The following is a 19224-nucleotide window of genomic DNA, read 5'->3' as shown; positions in this document are numbered from 1 at the left end:
GATAAACCACTAAGAGGTGGATTTGAACATGAGGAAGCCAACTGAGAACCAGACTCAAAGTTCCTCACCAGGCATTGAACTAGAGGTCAGAAATTACCCTTCGCCTTGCCCCTTTAAGGAGAGAATTCATCCTAATGCAGGCAAGGAGGCTTAGCCTGCAGGTGGAGTCACCTGGGGTGAGGTGAGTCTGAGCAGGATACAAGGAGGAAAATGAATACACCCAGCCGGTGGAGGAAAGCAGTTTAATTGCCTCCCATGGGGAGTGACCAGCTTTTCCTTGTTTGTAGCTTTAAAAATGAGTCCTTGGGCTCCCTCCTTCCGCGGGCGGGAGCTGGGGCCAAAAAAAAAAAAAAAAGAGTCCTTGCTAATACTTCTATTTGGTGGTGGTCATGACTGGCTCCCTGCATTCTCACATGTAGAGAAAACTCCTATTTATCTGCTAGATGATGAAAAATTTGCCTTTTAATTTTTAGGAATTTTTAGAGCATAAAATATTTTATGCTCTAATTTTTATATTGTTCAAATGGAATATATCCTTCCTGTCCTTTTAAACCTTTAACACAACTTCTCTGGGCTGAAACACTTGACACTTTTCAAACTAATCTTGATTAAGAAGTTTTTAGGGAATCTGCAAGTCACGATACATGTAATATTCAAAATGGCTTTATGGTTCTAAGCTTGGAGGTTATATCTGATTGGAAACACACACACACACACACACCTTAACATTTTCTCTTCTTTCAGACCTCAGGAAACCAAACCCAATCAGGAGAATTTGATGTTGAACTAAATAATGAAAAGGCTGTTGGGGATAAGGCTCCAAATGGCTGGAAATCTCGCATATTTAGGAATTCTACACAGAAAAGCCTTAGGAATTCACGAAAGTATCAGAATGGCCTTGATGTAGAAAGCAAAGAACTTGTAAGTTGTTTTTTTCTCTTAAATTAAAGCTTATATGTTTTGCTGTTGAAATTCTTACCCTTGAAAGTATATTGCAGGCACAAGTGATTCCTACTATAAATGATACCCTTCCTGGAAAAAAGGAAATTTCAACTTTCAAATGCATTTTGATGAAGAACTGAAATCAATTACAATTAAAAATGGATTTCCAGTGGGGGGAAAATAGACTCAGAAACATAGTCTTTGTGTTTAGATGCTTAAAAGTAGATAGTCCATTCATTTTTGAGATCCAAGACAAAGCTAGAAAAGAGGCCCTAATATGTACATTCTATTAGGAAGGATTACCTCTGATGGAATGTGCTGAAAAAGCCAGAATAACATCAGTTAAAACACATTAAGAGGTTTCATTTCTCTTTCACCTAAAAAAGACTTAGTAGTGAGAAACCCAACGCTTGCATGGTGGTGACTCCACAGGTCCCTTAGATTCGGGCTCCTTTTGTTCTTCACTGTGCTCGCAGGTGACTTCCATCCTCAGGGATCTAAAAGGTTCCTGAAGCTCCAGCCATAACATTCACATTCCAAGCAGCAGGAAGAAACAGAGAGATGTTCCAGTAATTCCATACAATACTTTTACTTACATGTCATTGGCCATAATTTAATCCCAGAGCCATCTCTAGCTACAAAGGAGGATAAAAAATTTAATCTTTTTATTGTATGCATTGCCTCTCTGAATTAGATTGGAATTCTCTTAGTAAGAAGAAGGAGGGAATGTCCAGAAATAGTGAAATTGTATGTTCTTTAACACTTCCCTCTTGAAGACTTATGATGTCATTAGATCAAGTTAACAGAAACTTTTATAATGGAGAAGGAATCCATTCTAAGAAAAGGTATTTTCTTAGTTCAAGAAATTGTTTGAAAATACATTTGGATGTTACTTGATAAAGGTGGCTAATTTTAACTCTTGTGTTGGCCTGAAGAAACTAATCCTACAGAGAATTCATTGCTTCTGCTTTTCTCTGCCCACAATATTATTTACTGCAGAAATTACAAGGGCTCTCTTAGAGGTCTTAATCTTAGTATATTTATGGAAAGAAGAGTAATAATTATACTATTGTGAAGTTGCTTTATCTTAAGATAAACAATTCCCACCTATCCCCCCCCCTTTGGATCTGGAAGTATCCACTTTTTATTTTCTCTTTTACCTTTAGAGCTACACTGCTACGACTGTACAGTCTGGTATTTCCAGATACCAAAGGAGCGCTTCCCTTGTGTCCTGTTTCATAGAGACCCAGACATGATCTATTAACAGCCATAAAGCTATGGGATTTTCATAGGCACATTTTGTATCTAGTTTAATTTTAAAGGAGAATATTCTGACTGTACGGGTAATTTGTATGACCTAAATCCTTCAAGTTTGAGCAGACATTGAGTTTGACATTTGCTGAGACTCTGGTCAATGTTCCAAGTATTGGGATAGTTTCTCGGAATATAAAGACATATAGTCTTCACCTTTAAAAGCAAAACTCATGTATTAGAAAAGGAGGCATGTAAATACACAAGAAAAAAAGATCACAAAACAAGCTAAGCTTTGAAATAGGAGAAGCCTTCCACAGAACAGTAATAGCAGAAAATGGGCATAATTAATTTGGTTTTGTGAATTGGGGCCATGTCACAGGAAAAGGCAGCATTGGACAGGGTTCTGGGGATGAGGAGACTAGGCCCATCTTCTCAGGTTAATAATGGTATCCCACATTTGTAAGGACCTTATCCATCTATTCATGGGTATTGTCTCACTTGACCCCTACATCATCCTTGAGTTGAGCTGGGACCTTAATGCTAGAGCCTTTTGTGCCCAAGTCCAGCATCACCTCTCTTTGCTGAGGCTGGAATAGAGATAGGCTGATCACACCATGGACGCTGCTTCTTGGGTGAACAACTCTCACTCAGCTTATGCCGTGTAATCAACGGACATTGTTAGTATTTTATAATAGGTGGTCTCACTCTTCAGTAGTTTGAAGTAGATGTGTCATTCTCTGCACCTAGTCTGCAAGTCCCTTGAGGGCAATGCTGTCTTTGTCTACAAATTCTGCTAACTGTTGTTTCCTCACCACTTTCTCCTGGTACGTATGTATTTGTGTGTGTGTGTGTGTGTGTGTGTGTGTGTGTGTGTGTGTGTGTTCTAGGATGAAAATGTGCCATCAGTGTCTTTTCTGAAGGTCTTGAAATTGAATAAAACAGAGTGGCCGTACTTTGTGATAGGCACCATGTGCGCCATTGCCAATGGGGCGCTTCAGCCAGCGTTTTCCATCATATTCTCAGAAATGATAGCGGTAAGTGTGAACACCTCATTTAGTAGCTTGAATTAAATCAGTTCTCATGCCAGCTTCACCGCTCAGTACATTTTGGAGTAAAGCAACCTCAAGTGAAAGAGAACCGAAGTTTTTAATGCCCTTTTTGAGGAAGGCTATGAGGCAAAAGGAAAAGAAGTCTTTCAACCCATTCCAAGTTATGATATTAAGGATATTATATGTTTAAAAAAAATCACTAAAAAAAAAAAAATCACTGATGGAGGCATTTAATTAGGTCTCTTCACTGGGGTGAAACTGGTGAAATTGGTCACTGTGAGGCAATGATCCCCTTCACACTCATGGAGAAGAGATAGAGGCTCACAGTAGGGTGGGGTGGGGTAAAGGAAGGGACAGGCTCATGTCACAGCATTACAGCCTCAGAGAGGCCAGGCACCAGGCATAGGCCAGCCCGCCACTTCCCAGCTGTGCAACCTTTGCTGGATGCTGTCCCTCCTTGTACCTCATTCCTTCATCCTTAAAATAAATGCACCTCACAGGATGGCTGAGGATGGAAAGAGATTACATAGAAAACGATGAGGTGGAGCTTTTAAGAGTGTCTGCTTTGAAGTGAGTATTCAAAAAGCAATAGCAAATATATCATTGTTTTAGCAGTCCTTCCAAGGCCTGGGGAGTCTGAAACCTAGAAAACTCTTACTCTCCAGTTGTTAAGTTCAATGGGGGATATTTATAGGAAGTCATCAGAAACAGCTAAGGCTCCATAAAAACCCACCATTAATATGGTGTAATCTTAGCCTCTAACATTGTGGGAGAGACTTCCTTGGTTTTTTGTTTTGTTTTGTTTTAGATTTTATTTATTTATTCATGAGAGACACAAAGAGAGAGGCAGAGACACAGGCAGAGGGAAAAGCAGGCTCCATGCAGGGAGCCCAATGTGGGACTAGATCTCAGGACCTCAGAATCCTGGGATCACAACCTGAGCCAAAGGCAGATGCTCAACCACTGAGCCACTCAGGTGTCCCAAGACTTTCTTGTTAAGATGAATTACTCTCCATCTTGTTACAAATTTATGGTACTTGGGACATTGGCTGTTGGTCTACAATTAAGAGCACAAGCCAAAAAAAGTGATAAATTAGAAAGTACTCTCCAAACGTTTTAAAATGATAAAACAAAGCAGTTCCTGTCTCTCTTGCAATTCAAGAGTTGTGTGGATTGTATCTATATTTTGAGGCCTCTACCTATGTGCCAGATGCTGCTCTAGGCACTGGAGATAGGGCCAAGATAAACCCAGCCTTGCCCTCAGAACAGTTTATTTTCTACTGGGACACACAGAGAACACACACAAAAAAACCCAAATACATAATGTGTCAAGGGATGGCAAGTGTTTGAAAAGCAGGACCTGACAAGGGTAGCAGGAGAGCTGGAGCTGGAGGTGCTATTTGAGGTTGGTTGGTAGGGAGCAGAGCAGAGCTCTGTGGAGGGACAGGGTGCAGGGCTAGGGCCTGGTGGGAAGAAGCTGGGGCAGAGGGAGCAGCAAGTGCTGGGTCAAGGGAGCAACCACACCCATTCCACACACAAAACTGCAACCCATGTTAATAATCACATATTACTCAAGTTCATAAAGACAGGAAGTAGAATAGGGATTCCCAGAGGGCTGGGAAGGGGGGATGGGCAGAGTTACTGTTCATCAGATACAGAGTTTCAGTTTGACATGAAGAAAAAGTTCTGGACACCGGTAGTGGTGAAGGTTGTGCAACACCTTGAATGAACTTCATGCCACTGCATTGCATACTTAACAGGGGTTACAATGGTAAATTTTTTGTTGCATATATATTTTACAATCAAAATCTCCCACATGGTCAGAGCCTGGTTTTTCAAGGTGTGATGGTTAAGCCATTATGGGAAAAGTAAAGAGGATCATGTAATCCAAGTAGGCATTTTATTTTTATTTTATTTTTTTAAAGAGTTAGTTATTTATTTATTTATTTATTTATTTATTTATTTATTTATTTATTTGATAGAGAGAGAGGCAGAGACATGGGAGGAGGGAGAAGCAGGCTCTATGCCAGGAGCCCGATGCACTCCAGGATTGCGCCCTGGGCCAAAGGCAGGCGCTAAACCACTGAGCCACCCGGGGATCCCCCCAAGTAGGCATTTTAAATGTTCTTTTCAGGATCCTTGGGTGGCTCAGTGGTTGAGCATCTGCCTTTGGCCCAGGGCATGATCCTGGAGACCCGGGATCAAGTCCCACGTCAGGCTCCCTGCATGGGGCCTGCTTCTCCCTCTGCCTGTGCCTCTGCATCTCTCTCTCTCTCTCTCTCTCTCTATGTGTGTGTGTGTGTGTGTGTGTCACATGAATAAATAAATAAAATATTTAAACAATAAAAATAAAAAAATAAATGTTCTTTTCTAGGTTTTTGGACCAGGAGACGATGAAGTGAAGCAGCAGAAATGCAACATGTTTTCATTGCTTTTCTTAGGTCTGGGAATTATTTCCTTTTTTACTTTCTTCCTTCAGGTAGGTTCCTATGGTTCCATCTTCTCGAGTCCACCTTCTATTAGAGAATATATATTATCTATTAGCTAGATTTTCATTATCTATTAATACACGTTATTAGTTTATCAAAACCTAATGGAGCTTCCAAATCTTAGATTGAAATGAATTGCAAATGCAGTCTGTGAGGCTCTTTCAGAGAGCAGTATCCTTAGTGGAAATAATTGTGAGTTCCTTGTGCGCTAAATTATGTTACGTTCCAGGTTTGCCCATGGCAAACATTCATTACAGAGGAAAAAAAGGACTTGAATCTGTAGGAAAACATAAGTACCAGTTAAACTTATAACCTGGGAAAAAAGTCCAACAGGATTCTCTCTTCTATTGTTACTCTTTATACAATATACAATATCAGGTAACTTCTCTGATCTTTTCCTCCTTAATGGAGGAATTCTGTGAAAGAACATGCATAATTTTGCATTTAGGTATTGTAGACCTGGCCAGAAGGAACTCTTCAGCCTTGCTCTGTCTGTACCCTTCTACCTAGACTCTTATTAAATATCTTTTGTCTCTGTAGCAGAGACCATTAAGACCACTGGGCCTAACATAGACCATTAAGTCAATACAATGAGGTTTCCTAGTCACATGCAGCACACTTGTCTTTTGTCATTGTGGAACCATTGGTAAAAGCAAGCCAAGCTTTTTATTTAGAATTACCAGTAGCAACTCAGTGACCCATCCAGCCACAGGCCCTGGTGTGTTAGGGAGTAGAGCTGGTTTTATAAATGTGTTTTTGGAGGCTGTGAGAATGGGGATGATGCACAGAACTGCGGTGCCCACACCGGCCTTGAGTGCCTGCGGCTGAAGGAGGAGACCAGAGTAGCAGTCCAGTCTCAGACACTGGGGCTGACTCGTCCCCAGACACCGATCACCAATCCTCCTGGCTTAATCAAGACTCCTAATGCATCCTCCCCACAACACACTCTATACACCTACATCCCCACTGTGTGTGCCAGGAGGCTCTCATCCATCCCCAGACCCCCAGAAGCAGGGCCAGCTGTGGACATCCGGGCTGCTCTTCAGTTGTTCCATGGTGTAATTCAGAAAGAGAGAAGATTTCTGGCAGGGATGCTTAGGAAGAAAGAATAGCCTGATTGTTCCCCAATCTGAGAGTAGGTGGAGCTGTGACAGTCAACCAGCAAACTCATTTGAAACTTGATTCTATACACATCCTCCTTTCCTCTACACTGCACTCTGCACTACAAGAGCCAAAACGTCTTCCTGCACAGAGTTTTGTTACTTCTGTTTTCAACTGTTGAAAGTATCAGGAACACACTGAAAGTTGTAATTATATATGATAGTGTTCTTACTAAGATGTTGTCCTTGAAAGTTTGGAAAAGAAAATATATTTAGAATGTTCCAGAAGCCAGAACTGGACATTTGTAAGGTTTTTGGTGTTAGGATTCTTTTGCATGCTAATGATTTGGTAGTACATGAATGTGAAGTTGGGACTTTGAATTAGGCTTGGGTCATAGAGTTTTGCTCTCTGAATAGTGGATTAATATATAAATAATGTAAAAATCAATGTGAATATACCTACTTGGGTCAGAATACTGATGATCAAAAGGGACAAACTCTTTTTTTTTTTTCCTCTTTCAACCAGGGCTTCACTTTTGGGAAAGCTGGCGAGATCCTCACCACAAGGCTTCGATCATTGGCTTTCAGAGCAATGCTAAGACAGGTAGATGTGTGCACTTGAGAAGTCCCTCTGTTCAGGTTTCTTTCATTCAAAGCCTCTTTCTGTTGTTCTGGTGTACTATAGTTTGTATCTCTACCCATCTGCCCTGTCCATGTGTTCATGCAGGGACTGATCAGGGCCCTGCAAATTGTCCTGGTCTTGGAATATCCAAAGACTTCTCAGGGATTTCATGGGACATTTCATGGGTTTAATTTAGGTAGCTTTTTTGGGCTTATTTTGCAACTATCTCTATTCACGTGGGTACTGTCATTTCACGGACCTGCAGCTCTTCTCTGGATTCTGTGCAGGCCCTAGGAAGGCATTGAGACTCCCTTTAAACAAAGGGAAAGCTGGTTGGTAATATTCATGATTAACTATGTTAACTAAACAGCTTCCCAAATGTTGGTAACTGAGTTTTGGTGTTGTCTTAATTGAGCTGTTTTTCTGTTAACTCACTTGTTAATTCACTCAGTCATTACCAACTATGTGCCAGTGTGCTGGTAGCTGGGGCTATAAAATGAATGATACGCCCTCTTGAGAAGTCCAGTCTAGTGCAGGACATGTGGGATTATGTGCAGATTTCAATTCTCTGTGTTTATAGAGGAGGCTTACAAGAGGGCCAGAATATCATCCATGCACTTGACAGGAGTTTATTATATTCCTGTTCACAAAAGAGCCCATGGAAGGTATCCTGTTTTGAGCAGGTCTGAGTTTACAAGCTTTTTTCCAGTACCTTTTGAGTGTTACTGTGTAGGGAAAATTATTTCATGTGAAGCTAGCAGATGCTATGGATGAGTAGCATTAAGATAATTTTTAATATCTTTTCAATTCTTTAATATCTTTTCAATTCTTGTTTTAAAAACAACAACAACGAAACCAAACATGGTGAGGAACCAGGGCTGATTTTCTCATGCCTAGAATTTATGAGAGTTGTGTCGAGCACAACTCCAGCCGCTTTATGATGGGCATCAACCCGTCAGGGAAGAGGTGTCTGTAGTGCATGTTGTAAGGATTGGGTGATGGAAGAATGCTCACCTGTGCCCACTACTCAGGTCCAGCTGGCAAGGAGCACAGCTGCAATCTAAAGAAGCCTTACCCTACCCCTAGCCCCCAGATCAGTCATGCTATCTCTATCACAGCAGAGCAGCCTGGACCTCAAGGGTGCATGCTCATGGCAGGGACCGGGTTTCTGTGCTGTGTGTCACCTCTCCCTTAACTCCAGGGCCAAGTTAGGGGTGGGTATTTCCAGCAGTCAAACGTTGGGGGTTTCATCTACATTTTTTTTTGCTCATCTTAATTTTGAGCTAATTTGAAGGTGTGTTTTGTGCCACAGGACATGAGCTGGTTTGATGATCATAAAAACAGTACTGGTGCGCTTTCTACAAGACTTGCAACTGATGCCTCCCAGGTCCAAGGAGTATGTAGACTTCATTCTACTATTTAATGTGGGGGTTTTCTTTGAAGATTTTATTTACAGAAAGGGGAGGGGGAAGGTTTGGAGGGGAAAGGAGCAGAGGGAGAGGGACAAGCAGACTCTCCATAAAGCTCTGAGCCTTCCCTCTGAGGGGTTCGGGCTTGATCCCACAACCCTGTGATCATGACCTGAGCCTAAATCAAGAGTTGGATGCTTTAAACAGTTGAGCCCCAAAGTACTCCTTCAATGTGGTTTTGAATTAATATATGGCGTAGCTACATCAGTTAAGTTGCTTTCAGGGGGAAATGAAAGAAAACTCACACTGACCTAAACAATAAAAAGGAAGGTTGGACTTCAGGGTTGATCGATTCACAAGTGCCCCCTCTGTGCCTCTGAGGTGGCTTCTTCCTACTGCTCCTTCCCTCATGGCCCCAGGATGGCTGCCGGCAGCAAATAGAATGGTCCAGTGAGAGAGCACCCACCTATACCTCAACCACCAAACAACCACCTTCCCTTAAATCTAATTTAGGCTAATTTGGGTCATCTGCCCAACCTGCAGCAGATTCCTGTCTCTGGAGACAGCCATGCTCTCCTTGGCTGAGGTCCCCACCCTTGGAACTGAGGGCTGTTACTTTAAAGCTTCCTGCTTCCACACAACCCAGAAGCAGAAGCAGTGGTACGAGAGTCACCTGCAGTGTCCAGGACACCAGTCCTCCTTTTCTGAGCCATATAAACAGTAACGGATCTGAATCTATGCTTTGTGGGGGTTGTTTCTTTGAGCAGATGATCTCTTGGAGTGTGTAAATTTCTCTCTATCCATTTGCAGCAAAGGGTTCTTAAAATGACCAGAGTGTACTAGGGTGAGTTTTCTCTTTAAATGTTGCCTTTGTGCAAAAGTACCTGTGGGTGCAAGAGGATGTGCATCCTCTTTCCAAAGCAGAGCAGCTGATGACCTGCTTTTGTGAGCTGAATGAGAATTGAAGGGCCAAGCACAGAAAAACCTGCAGAGCCTCACGAGTGAGGCACAGGTATCTTGGGTTGAGTGCTATGAAAGGGGGCAAATGTAAGCCGGACCCAGAACCCTATCCTCATTCTGGCCAAGAAGCCTGAGACTGCAGCTTATGGATTTACAACTTAAAACATGGCTCCCTCTTTGCTTTTGCTCTTGCAGGCCACTGGGATGAGGTTGGCTTTAGTTGCCCAGAACACAGCTAACCTCGGAACTGGTATTATCATATCATTTATCTACGGTTGGCAGCTGACCCTTCTGCTGTTAGTGGTTGTGCCAGTCATTGCTGTATCGGGGATTGTTGAAATGAAAATGTTGGCTGGAAATGCCAAGAGAGATAAAAAAGAACTGGAAACTGCTGGAAAGGTGGGTCAGAGAAGGCTTCAGTGAGTATACATATTGTTTTTAGACATGCGTTTATTTGATTAATTCCAAAATGCATGCTTTGATAGGTTAATATGCTCGCTACAACCGATAACTGTCAACACTGCATAGAATATTTACTGCGATAACAATGTCTATAACAGTGGAATAATTAATGTAAGGCTCTTAGCCTCTCAAAAAGCACTTCAGGTGTGGTTTTTTATAATTTCTGAGTATCTGAAGTCCATTTAACCTTCCCCTTAATAACCCAATGTCACTGTTGAGACCAATATACGCCTATTTTACAGAAGTCGTCCTTAGGGCCGAGAGTATAAGTACATTGTTTAATTGCTGGTACTTGGGCTGTGATTTCTACAGCTAAGGTGGGGAGCCACCAGATGGCAGTAAATGCTTCGATTTGTGGTTGTAACTATCCTGGCAATTGAGCAAACATTTACTTGGGCCCTACTGTGTATGCCCATTATCGTGTGAAGTATATGCACGGACACCTGCCACTCTCACGGTAATCCCATGAGGCAGGTCCTAATGTTACCCCATTTTATAAATGAGGAACTTGAAAACCTAGATAAAGGTGTGGCTAGGGTTTAAGTCCTGGTCTAATTTCAAAGCTCTTTACTCTGTAGTCTGTGGTATGTATTGAGATGTGCCTAAATCTACATAGAAACATTTTACTTGCATGCACCTGCATTTAAATATTTAAATGTAGATTACAGCCAGGAATATTTTTACTTACTTGTATGTTATCCTTAACTGACACATCAGGAGGTGAAGCAGACAATATAAACTGTGATAAAGTTTCTGCAGCACTGCACTTGACAGGGCCCTTGCACACGTTCTGGCAACCAGCCTTCACCATGGTTGTGTGAGGTGGGGCAGGTAGTGTGGCCACCTCACATGGAAGAGAGCATTCCGAGGTTTTGTGACTTGCTCCAGATGTGTGTCATGTTAGGAGTGAGATGAAAATTCCGTCCAAGCGTGTTTGCACTAAACCAGTTATGTCCAGTGAAACCATTTCCCCTTGTCTCCCAACACACATGGGCCACAGTTCAGTGCAATGATTGTGTCACCCCATGGTGTGCCTCAGAATGCTTGCTTCTGGTGTGCACCCTGCCTTCTGCCCAGGAGCCAGAGATCTGCAGGCCACTTTGTGGTTCTGGGACTTCTGAAGCCCTGGGTGTTCACAGTGCTTGAAGATCCTCATGGCCGATGACAGTGTGTACATGAGGGCATCATTTCCTGGTCTTCTGTTTGGCACAACTAAATGCTGAGAAAACACTGTAGCTTTTATTTCCTCTCTCCCCCAACCCTGGTTGTAGCTTTTATTTCCTCTCTCCCCCAACCCTGGTTCTTCCACATTTCAGAAGGGAAACTTGTCAGTAGATAGAAAGAAGATCACGTTTTCTTAGACCAGTTACATGAAAGAAAACATTGTGAATCCATTTAAGATCCATTTAAGATAATCTTGACTCTATTAAAATGACAACACTAAAAGGCACCAGAATTTTGGCAGGAACAGGGCAGTTGAAATGAGTTTATAGCAAATGAAACCTAGCCTCTTGGATTATTAGTCTTGGTCTAGCTCATGATGGTGTATGATACAGAAGATCCTCAACTTCTCTGGTCTTCACTTCACACTTGAATGAAATGGAAAATTGTATAAGATAATGTCCTGAGTTCCTTCCAGCTAATATTCTCATTCTGGGAATCCATGTATAACTCAGTGACCAAAATTATTTTTAATAGCCACTTTAACCTGATGAGGTTTTTTAAAAAAATAGTGTGAAAGATTTAAAAATTTTGATGTTAATTGTTAGCAATCATAATTCAGTTTTGTTTACTGTCAACTCCTGGTGTAACACAGAATGAGGATTAGAAAGAAGGACTTGGAATACCCTCTACCCCATCACTGCTCTTTGGTTTTTTGTTTTTTTATTTTCAAAAGGAAAGCTCTTACTAACCTGGTTGCAGATAAACCATGGTTAAAGTGCATCAGGATTTGAGATATGTTCGCCGTTTTATGTTTCATAAAGGGCTTTGCAGTGAGGATGTTGACTTCCTCACTGGTAGGGATAGGCTGCATTTAACCCTCCTGATTCATGCCTTGCGTAATGACTGAGACGACAGCCCTGCTAAACCAGGATAGGCCTCGGAGCAATTCATCCATGACCAGAAAATCATGAGTTGAGTGTGAGTTCATTAACAACCAGCTTCTCCCTGTGTAAATCACAAAGCAGGGGAAGCAAGAAAGCATAATGGTTTAAGAACATGGACTTGACCTCAGATAGCCTGAGAGAGGATCCTTGCCTACTTACCTCTAGAACTTGAGGGAAGTCATTTAACTTCTCTGTGTCTCAGTTCCTTAATCTGTGAAAACAGGATAGTGTTTACCTCACAGGGTTGTGTAAGGCTAAGTGGGTGCTTGACAGTTAAAGTAACACTTGGCACATAGTAAAAGCTCACTAAGTATTCTCTGTTCTGGCTATCATTGCTGTTAGAATTTTCATTTGTAATTAAAGATATAAGTTTATACAGCCTAAGGTATCAAATCTCTTGCCTTCATCTGGTTACAGAAGCTGAGAACTGGGGTAAAAGTTTTAAAGCTGATAAAACAAAAACGTAAAACTAAAACCTGATGCTCTTTGTGTTCATGGTTGAGGTAAGTCAGCTGTAGGCTTTAAGCTGAACAGCTAAGTGACCACTAACATTAGTCAAGGGTGGTTTGGTTGGAAGAGTCAGAAAACTGCTCTGGCTGGTTTGGGCAAAAAGGAATTTGAGGCAAGGATGCTCAGAAGTTCAGGGAATACACATGGATTATATTGCTGTAAAGTCACAGGCTCTCTGAGAGCCACGGACTCCGTTAGGTTGGAGTCTCTCTACACCTATGTTCTGTTCCTCACCTGCTGAGCATTCAGACCAGCTGCCTCCACATACCCAGTGTGGCTCCCCAAATGGAGACCTTCCCCTCGGAATCTACACAACCTCCCAATTCATGTAGTGACCTCCAAATCCAGGCCACTGATAGTCCAGTGTCTATTCCTGGGTTAAGTGGGGGCTTAAGGCAGGGTCATGTTGACAGTTGGGATCTTCGTGCTGGTTGTGACTGACTGGCCCCTCAGTCACAAATGCCTGTGACTTGTGCAAAGAGGAAATGCCTGGTACCTCTAGTGGGCCCACAGAAATCACCTAGCTTGATGCTCTCTTGGGACCCTACCCTGTGAAAAAAGCAAAGCCACAAAAGGCTGTGACTGAAGCCAGTCAAGTAACTGACTGGTTGCAGGGCTGGGATAAAATCAGGTTTCTGGTGTCTAGACTACCATGCCTGCTCTAAGCTTCTCAGTCTCCCCAGGCATATGAAGACGTGCCCACCATATTTGGAACAACCAGATGTGCTTTTAAGATGGGTAACTCTGTCATAGAGCTCATCTGGAAGAACAAGTTATGCCTTTGCTTTCAAACTGAAAGGATTAAAAATCTGTCAATATAATCTTCAGGATTCTTCTGATAGAGCCCTAAGGTTTCTAATTTTCATTATCCAGAAGTAAAAGCCCTATTTTCTTTTAAAGATTTTATTTATTTATTCATGATAGTCACAGAGAGAGAGACAGGGAGGCAGAGACACAGACAGAGGGAGAAGGAGGCTCCATGCAGAGAGCCCGACGTGGGATTCGATCCCGGGTCTCCAGGATCGCGCCCCAGGCCAAAGGCAGGCGCCAAACCGCTGCACCACCCAGGGATCCCAAAAGCCCTATTTCTAATCAAGATCTGTTCTATGTTACAGATTGCAACAGAAGCAATAGAAAATATTAGGACAGTTGTGTCCTTAGCCCGGGAAAGAAAATTTGAATCGATGTATGTTGAAAAGTTATACGGAGCTTACAGGTAATGAACTAAACTATTGTTATTAAGACCCTAGTGCTTTCCTGAGGCTTAATAATTGTTCCTAAAAGAAAATAAAAATTCCACTCAAAGAAAAATTCTGTGACTGTAAGGATGACATGTTTTCAATATCTCACTGAAAATAAGTACCTATTTGATGCGATTAGGCTGTAGGATTGGATTGCTACATCTCTTGTGAAAACAACAGAGAGGGTCTCCAAGATCTGAAGGTGCAGAGGACTGTACCAGTGTATGCTCCTCAGGGCAGACAGTGTAAACAACCTATCTGGGTGATGGAGGAGAAGTACTTCAGGGAATTCTTCGAACTTTGATTTTCTTGGAATTGTGTAGACTGAACTAAGAATGAGACTTACTATTTAGTTAGAGTATTCCATTTGTTTTCTGGATGAAGACCAGATCCAATCTACTCTTGGAACATACACATAGTCTCTTTCACTGGTTCATATTTGAGCAATTTAAGAAACTTCCAGCAGCTCTGTGTGTTACTTGCTTCCAAGCAAGTTTTTATAAATGAATATTTTTTAACACTAAGAAAATTGAACACAGCTTAGAATATAGCTTTGTAGACTAGAACAGTAGCTTGAATACTTACAAATTTGAAAAGGGAAAATTAAAAATTGCATTTTATTCTATCTCCTTAATTATACTCCATGAAATTACATTCTTTTCTCTCCATTTGATGTTTGACATGTAAATATATATGTTCCATTACCTAAAACTTATGGTCAGTTTGAACTTCAAGGGAATTAAGGAAGAGCCAATTTTTAATTTGATAATAATTTAATGATTGAAGAGCATTGCAAATTAATTTTAAGTAGTGTATGACCATGCTCACAGCATGTAAATTAAAATATCCAAATCAGTAGTAGTTTGAAATTTGCCAGTCTTTCCAAATGCCTTCCTTCTAACCTGGGAGTAAACAAATAACTGTTCTTTTAGAGGATTTAGAATACAAAGTATAATAAAGTAGCTATACTAATAAAGGGTAGCATGTGGTCTAATTAGAAATGGTGCAAAACAAATTGTATTGGAAATGGTGGGATCTAGCCCAGGGCGGATCTTCTGATGTGTGTCTGTATAAACCTCAGTGACCCTGCTTTTGCGAATCTGAAACATGAATTGTGACATAAGACTGTGACTAGTCACAGAAGACAAGATAATACTCAAGAAATCCCATTCAGACAATTCTTTGACATCCTCCTAACTTTGACATCCTCCATGTTTTTGATTCAACAGACACATTTATATCATAGAAGTTGATTCATATCAACATGTAGTAATATCAACAACTATCAATTGAACCAGTAATATGCAGTACTGTTCTAGACATTTATATTGTTTCTTTAGTTCTAAAAAGAATTCTGTATCCTATTGGTTATCCCCATTATACAAATTAGAAAATTGATACATAGGTTGCATATGTGACAACTTCTCTAACAGAACTAGGGGCAGAATATAAACCCAGTCAACTACACTTAGAAGCTGTGCTGAGAGAGGCCAAAGAGATGATTATGAATATACTAATTTGCCTTTCAGGAATTCTGTGCGGAAGGCACACATCTATGGAATTACTTTTAGTATTTCACAAGCATTTATGTATTTTTCCTATGCCGGTTGTTTTCGATTTGGTGCCTATCTCATTGTGAATGGACATATGCGCTTTAGAGATGTTATTCTGTAAGTAACTTTAAAAATATAAGATTATTCTATATGGGAGGTCTATGCAAAATTTGGGAGTAGGGCAGAAAAAAACTCAGTTGTTCTAAAATAAAGTCAGAGAGTTGAATCTGCCACAGAAATCGGATCAATAATACTCCAAGCACAGTTGAATCATCCAAGTGGACTAAAATTGACCAAGCTCATAAAAATGATCATAAATCGGAACTGTAGTAATAGAGCTCCAGGATAGCAAACCTTCTGGTTGCACAATGTAGGCAGAAATAAATCATAAGGAGAAAATTGCTGGTTACTATGGACTCAAACGAGAGGGTTAAATAGCTTACTGTTTATCTGCAACCAAACGATGGCACTGATATAGGGTTGGGAACGCTTCACTAAAATCTGGCAAAGGCTTATTCCCCTGCCCAGGCCTGGAATGACCCTGCCAACATTTTGCCTTGTAGCCTCTCCTTTTTTCTTGGTTTCCAAGGCTAGCCAGTAGTCTTTCTAATTGATGCATTTGTCTTTTCAAAATATGCTAAATACATTCAATTAGGTTGTGCTCTTGTCTTGCCAAAGGGAAGCCATTCTTTTGAAAATCACTTGGCCTATTTCTTCTCTGGTGGGATGATTCTTAAAGTAGTAGTGAACAGCCTTTTTTTTTTTTTTGAACAGGGTCAAGACAAAGTATTTTCATCCAAAATTAAAGTAACTATGAAAAAAGTATGTACAATCTTGGTATTATTCAGGATCCCAGCAGGAAACAAATGCCCCTTCGGATGGGGTAACTAAGAGGGTTCCTAAACGGCTTGTTTGTGTACAGAGGTGTGAGAAGTGTTAAGGGAAGCGGTACCCAAGAAGGCTGTTAACTAACTACCCAGCAGTTACCAGCTAGGAACCACTCAGATCTTCTGCCTAAAGTGCAAGAGGAGGGAAGGATGTTCAGGACCCAGCATAGGGGGCTTCTGTGGTCCTTGGTGGAGGGAGGCCAATCACACAGTCTAACAAGAAAGAAGCCAAGGAAACAAATGCCCTCACCTCATGCTCCTCCTGCCCTCCCTTCCCCTGGTGGCACCTTTCATTGACAAACCCCATCAGAAGCCAGGAGACAAGAAAAGCCTTTTGATGCAGTCCATGAAGGTCAGCCTCCCAGGCAGGGAGTGGGATGGTGTCAGATAGAGGTGAGCAGAGAACAGAAAGTGGTTTTAGAGGGATAAGTGGCAATATCCAGCTCTGGCAGTTAGGTCTAGGAGAAGATCACTGAGGAAATTGGCCCTGCTTTTTTTGTTTTGTTTCTACCATCAAAAAATTAAATTCTGGATAATTGCAAGACATTTTAATCTTTTATGCTAACACTAGATTATAGGCTAGATGAGAAAACTAAGGCAGTCACATGTGGGTTGTTCATCAGTATTTTAAAATTTAATTTTTGGTAGCCAACCTTAACAAGTATTTAAAGGGAGAGCCTTACTATACCTACCATTCCTGCTCCCGTGTATTTAGAACACATTTTAATACCTCAGATTTAGAAGTTTGGAAATGAAAAATTTAAGTTCTCCAGTATTACTAGATAAAAAAAAAAATGTATTCCCCTCCTCTTGTCCTAGGGGAGCTTGGGTATCAGAAGTGAATAGGTTTGCGGAGATGTAGATCCCAGAATCTGAAGCCCTTCCTAAAAAATGTTATAATTTATTTCCGTTCTTCAAAGAGCGTATCATTGGACAATAGAACTTTAGCTTAGGACAATTGTTTTCTCCAGGTATTGCCAACAATTACCTTAATAATAAGAGAAAAACTAGTTCTAAGAAAGGCTTATTTTCCCTCATAAAATTTCTTTAACTGCAGTGATTAATACTGTTTGTGTAGGCGCATAGAAGTGAACTGGAAGTGAGGGCCAGCGAATGAATAGGAAACCTCACTCCTTGTCCAATGGTGATGAAATCCCTCCGGCACTGTGTGCTTCAGTTCTCTAGAGTCCAAAAAGGATAGAACTCATGACTAAAATTACTTGAGGTCACAAGTCAGATTCAGTTACAAGCCACTTCCTGAAAGAGAACGGTGGGAAGTTACATTAGCTCTGGCCTGTCCTCTAGATTTCCTTTGTTAGTGGGAAGTTCATGGAAATGTGTGTAGTAGTTTCAGCAGGGGGTGGAGGGAAAAAAGAACATTGACACTGGTAAGCACTATGTCTTTGGACTTTGAAACATCAGAGAGCTAATTATAGAAGCTAAGTTTTTAATTCCCCTACTTTTGTCCAGGGTGTTTTCAGCAATCGTGTTTGGTGCAGTGGCTCTCGGACATGCCAGTTCCTTTGCGCCAGACTATGCTAAAGCCAAGCTGTCTGCCGCCCACTTGTTCATGCTGCTTGAAAGACAACCTCTGATTGACAGCTACAGTGAAGAAGGCCTGAGGCCTGTGAGTTCTCTGCTGTCTGGTGAATGATTGCTTAATGTTTCCTAAAGGTTTGCCATCTGCTAGATTATACCACAGGAAAAATTTGTAATGACGACACTGACCTTTATTTAGCTTACTCTGTGGTATTTACAGGGCTACTATTTGGCCAACATTTTTTTTTTTTTTTTAGTTATTTATTCATGAGAGACCTAGAGAGGTAGAGACATAGGCAGAGGGAGAAGCAGGCTCCCTGTGGGGAGCCTGATGCAGGACTCCATCCTAAGACCCTGGCATCACGACCTGAGCCAAAGGCAGACGCTCAACCACTGAGCCACCCAGGTGCTCCTTGGCCAACATTCTTAACTTTCTAAAATTTCACAGGGGTTTTTGAGGATTCTGAAGTTGAGCACATCAAAAGTAAAGAAAAGGGTGAGTGGCTGGCTTAGTTAGTGGAGCATGTGACTCTTGATCTTGGGGTCATGAATTGAAGCCCTGCATTGGGCATAGAGCTTACTTCAGTTTTTTGTTTTTGTTTTTGTTTTTTAAATTTAAAACCTTCTTATCAAACAAAAGTCATAATAAACTTTAAAAAAAATCCAGATATACTAGAACTGAGTAATTTCCATGAGAAATGTTCATTATTTCTGCATGAAGGTATGTAGATGTAACTCTGGAGGTAAATGCAAATTGCATCCTGGCTTTAATCACATTTTGTAGTGCCGGAGTTACAACTGCTGAGAAGACTTACTTTAATCACATTAAGACTAATAAGCCTATACCACCTTCAAAGTTAAATCTAGACCCAAGTAAGTTTTGTGTTTTGTTTTGTTTTAATGACACAGGCTGCTGCCCATATTAATGCATGAGCAGCAGTATAGGTAATCAGGAGTTAGACAGTTTTGGGGGGCTTTACCATGGATTTTGTATGCTGAGGAAATTACTGTGCCCGTGAATGAGATCAGGAGGCAGCCAGAGTTGGAGAAAGGGCTGCCCACTGAGACCTCAGGTAGGCACTGTGCCAGATTCCCCAGC

At 41.3% G+C, this 19224-nt stretch overlaps 1 protein-coding gene across 3 annotated transcripts in view; it reads left to right on the top strand.

The window, feature by feature from the left end:
* ABCB4 (ATP binding cassette subfamily B member 4) overlaps positions 1 to 19224 on the top strand; it is a 72291-nt gene that overhangs the window by 41884 nt on the left and 11183 nt on the right. For all 3 annotated transcript variants that reach the window (XM_041727712.1, XM_041727714.1, XM_041727713.1), the window contains 9 exons: positions 745 to 921; positions 3084 to 3230; positions 5620 to 5724; positions 7361 to 7438; positions 8769 to 8852; positions 10021 to 10224; positions 14021 to 14121; positions 15676 to 15816; positions 18057 to 18213. In XM_041727712.1, the coding sequence (XP_041583646.1) occupies positions 745 to 921; positions 3084 to 3230; positions 5620 to 5724; positions 7361 to 7438; positions 8769 to 8852; positions 10021 to 10224; positions 14021 to 14121; positions 15676 to 15816; positions 18057 to 18213 (1194 nt within the window). The remainder of the gene's footprint in view (positions 1 to 744; positions 922 to 3083; positions 3231 to 5619; positions 5725 to 7360; positions 7439 to 8768; positions 8853 to 10020; positions 10225 to 14020; positions 14122 to 15675; positions 15817 to 18056; positions 18214 to 19224) is intronic.

This window comes from Vulpes lagopus, chromosome 13 (assembly GCF_018345385.1).
Source record: "Vulpes lagopus strain Blue_001 chromosome 13, ASM1834538v1, whole genome shotgun sequence".
Lineage (NCBI taxonomy): Eukaryota > Metazoa > Chordata > Mammalia > Carnivora > Canidae > Vulpes > Vulpes lagopus.
This window is presented reverse-complemented; position numbering and strand designations above follow the sequence as displayed.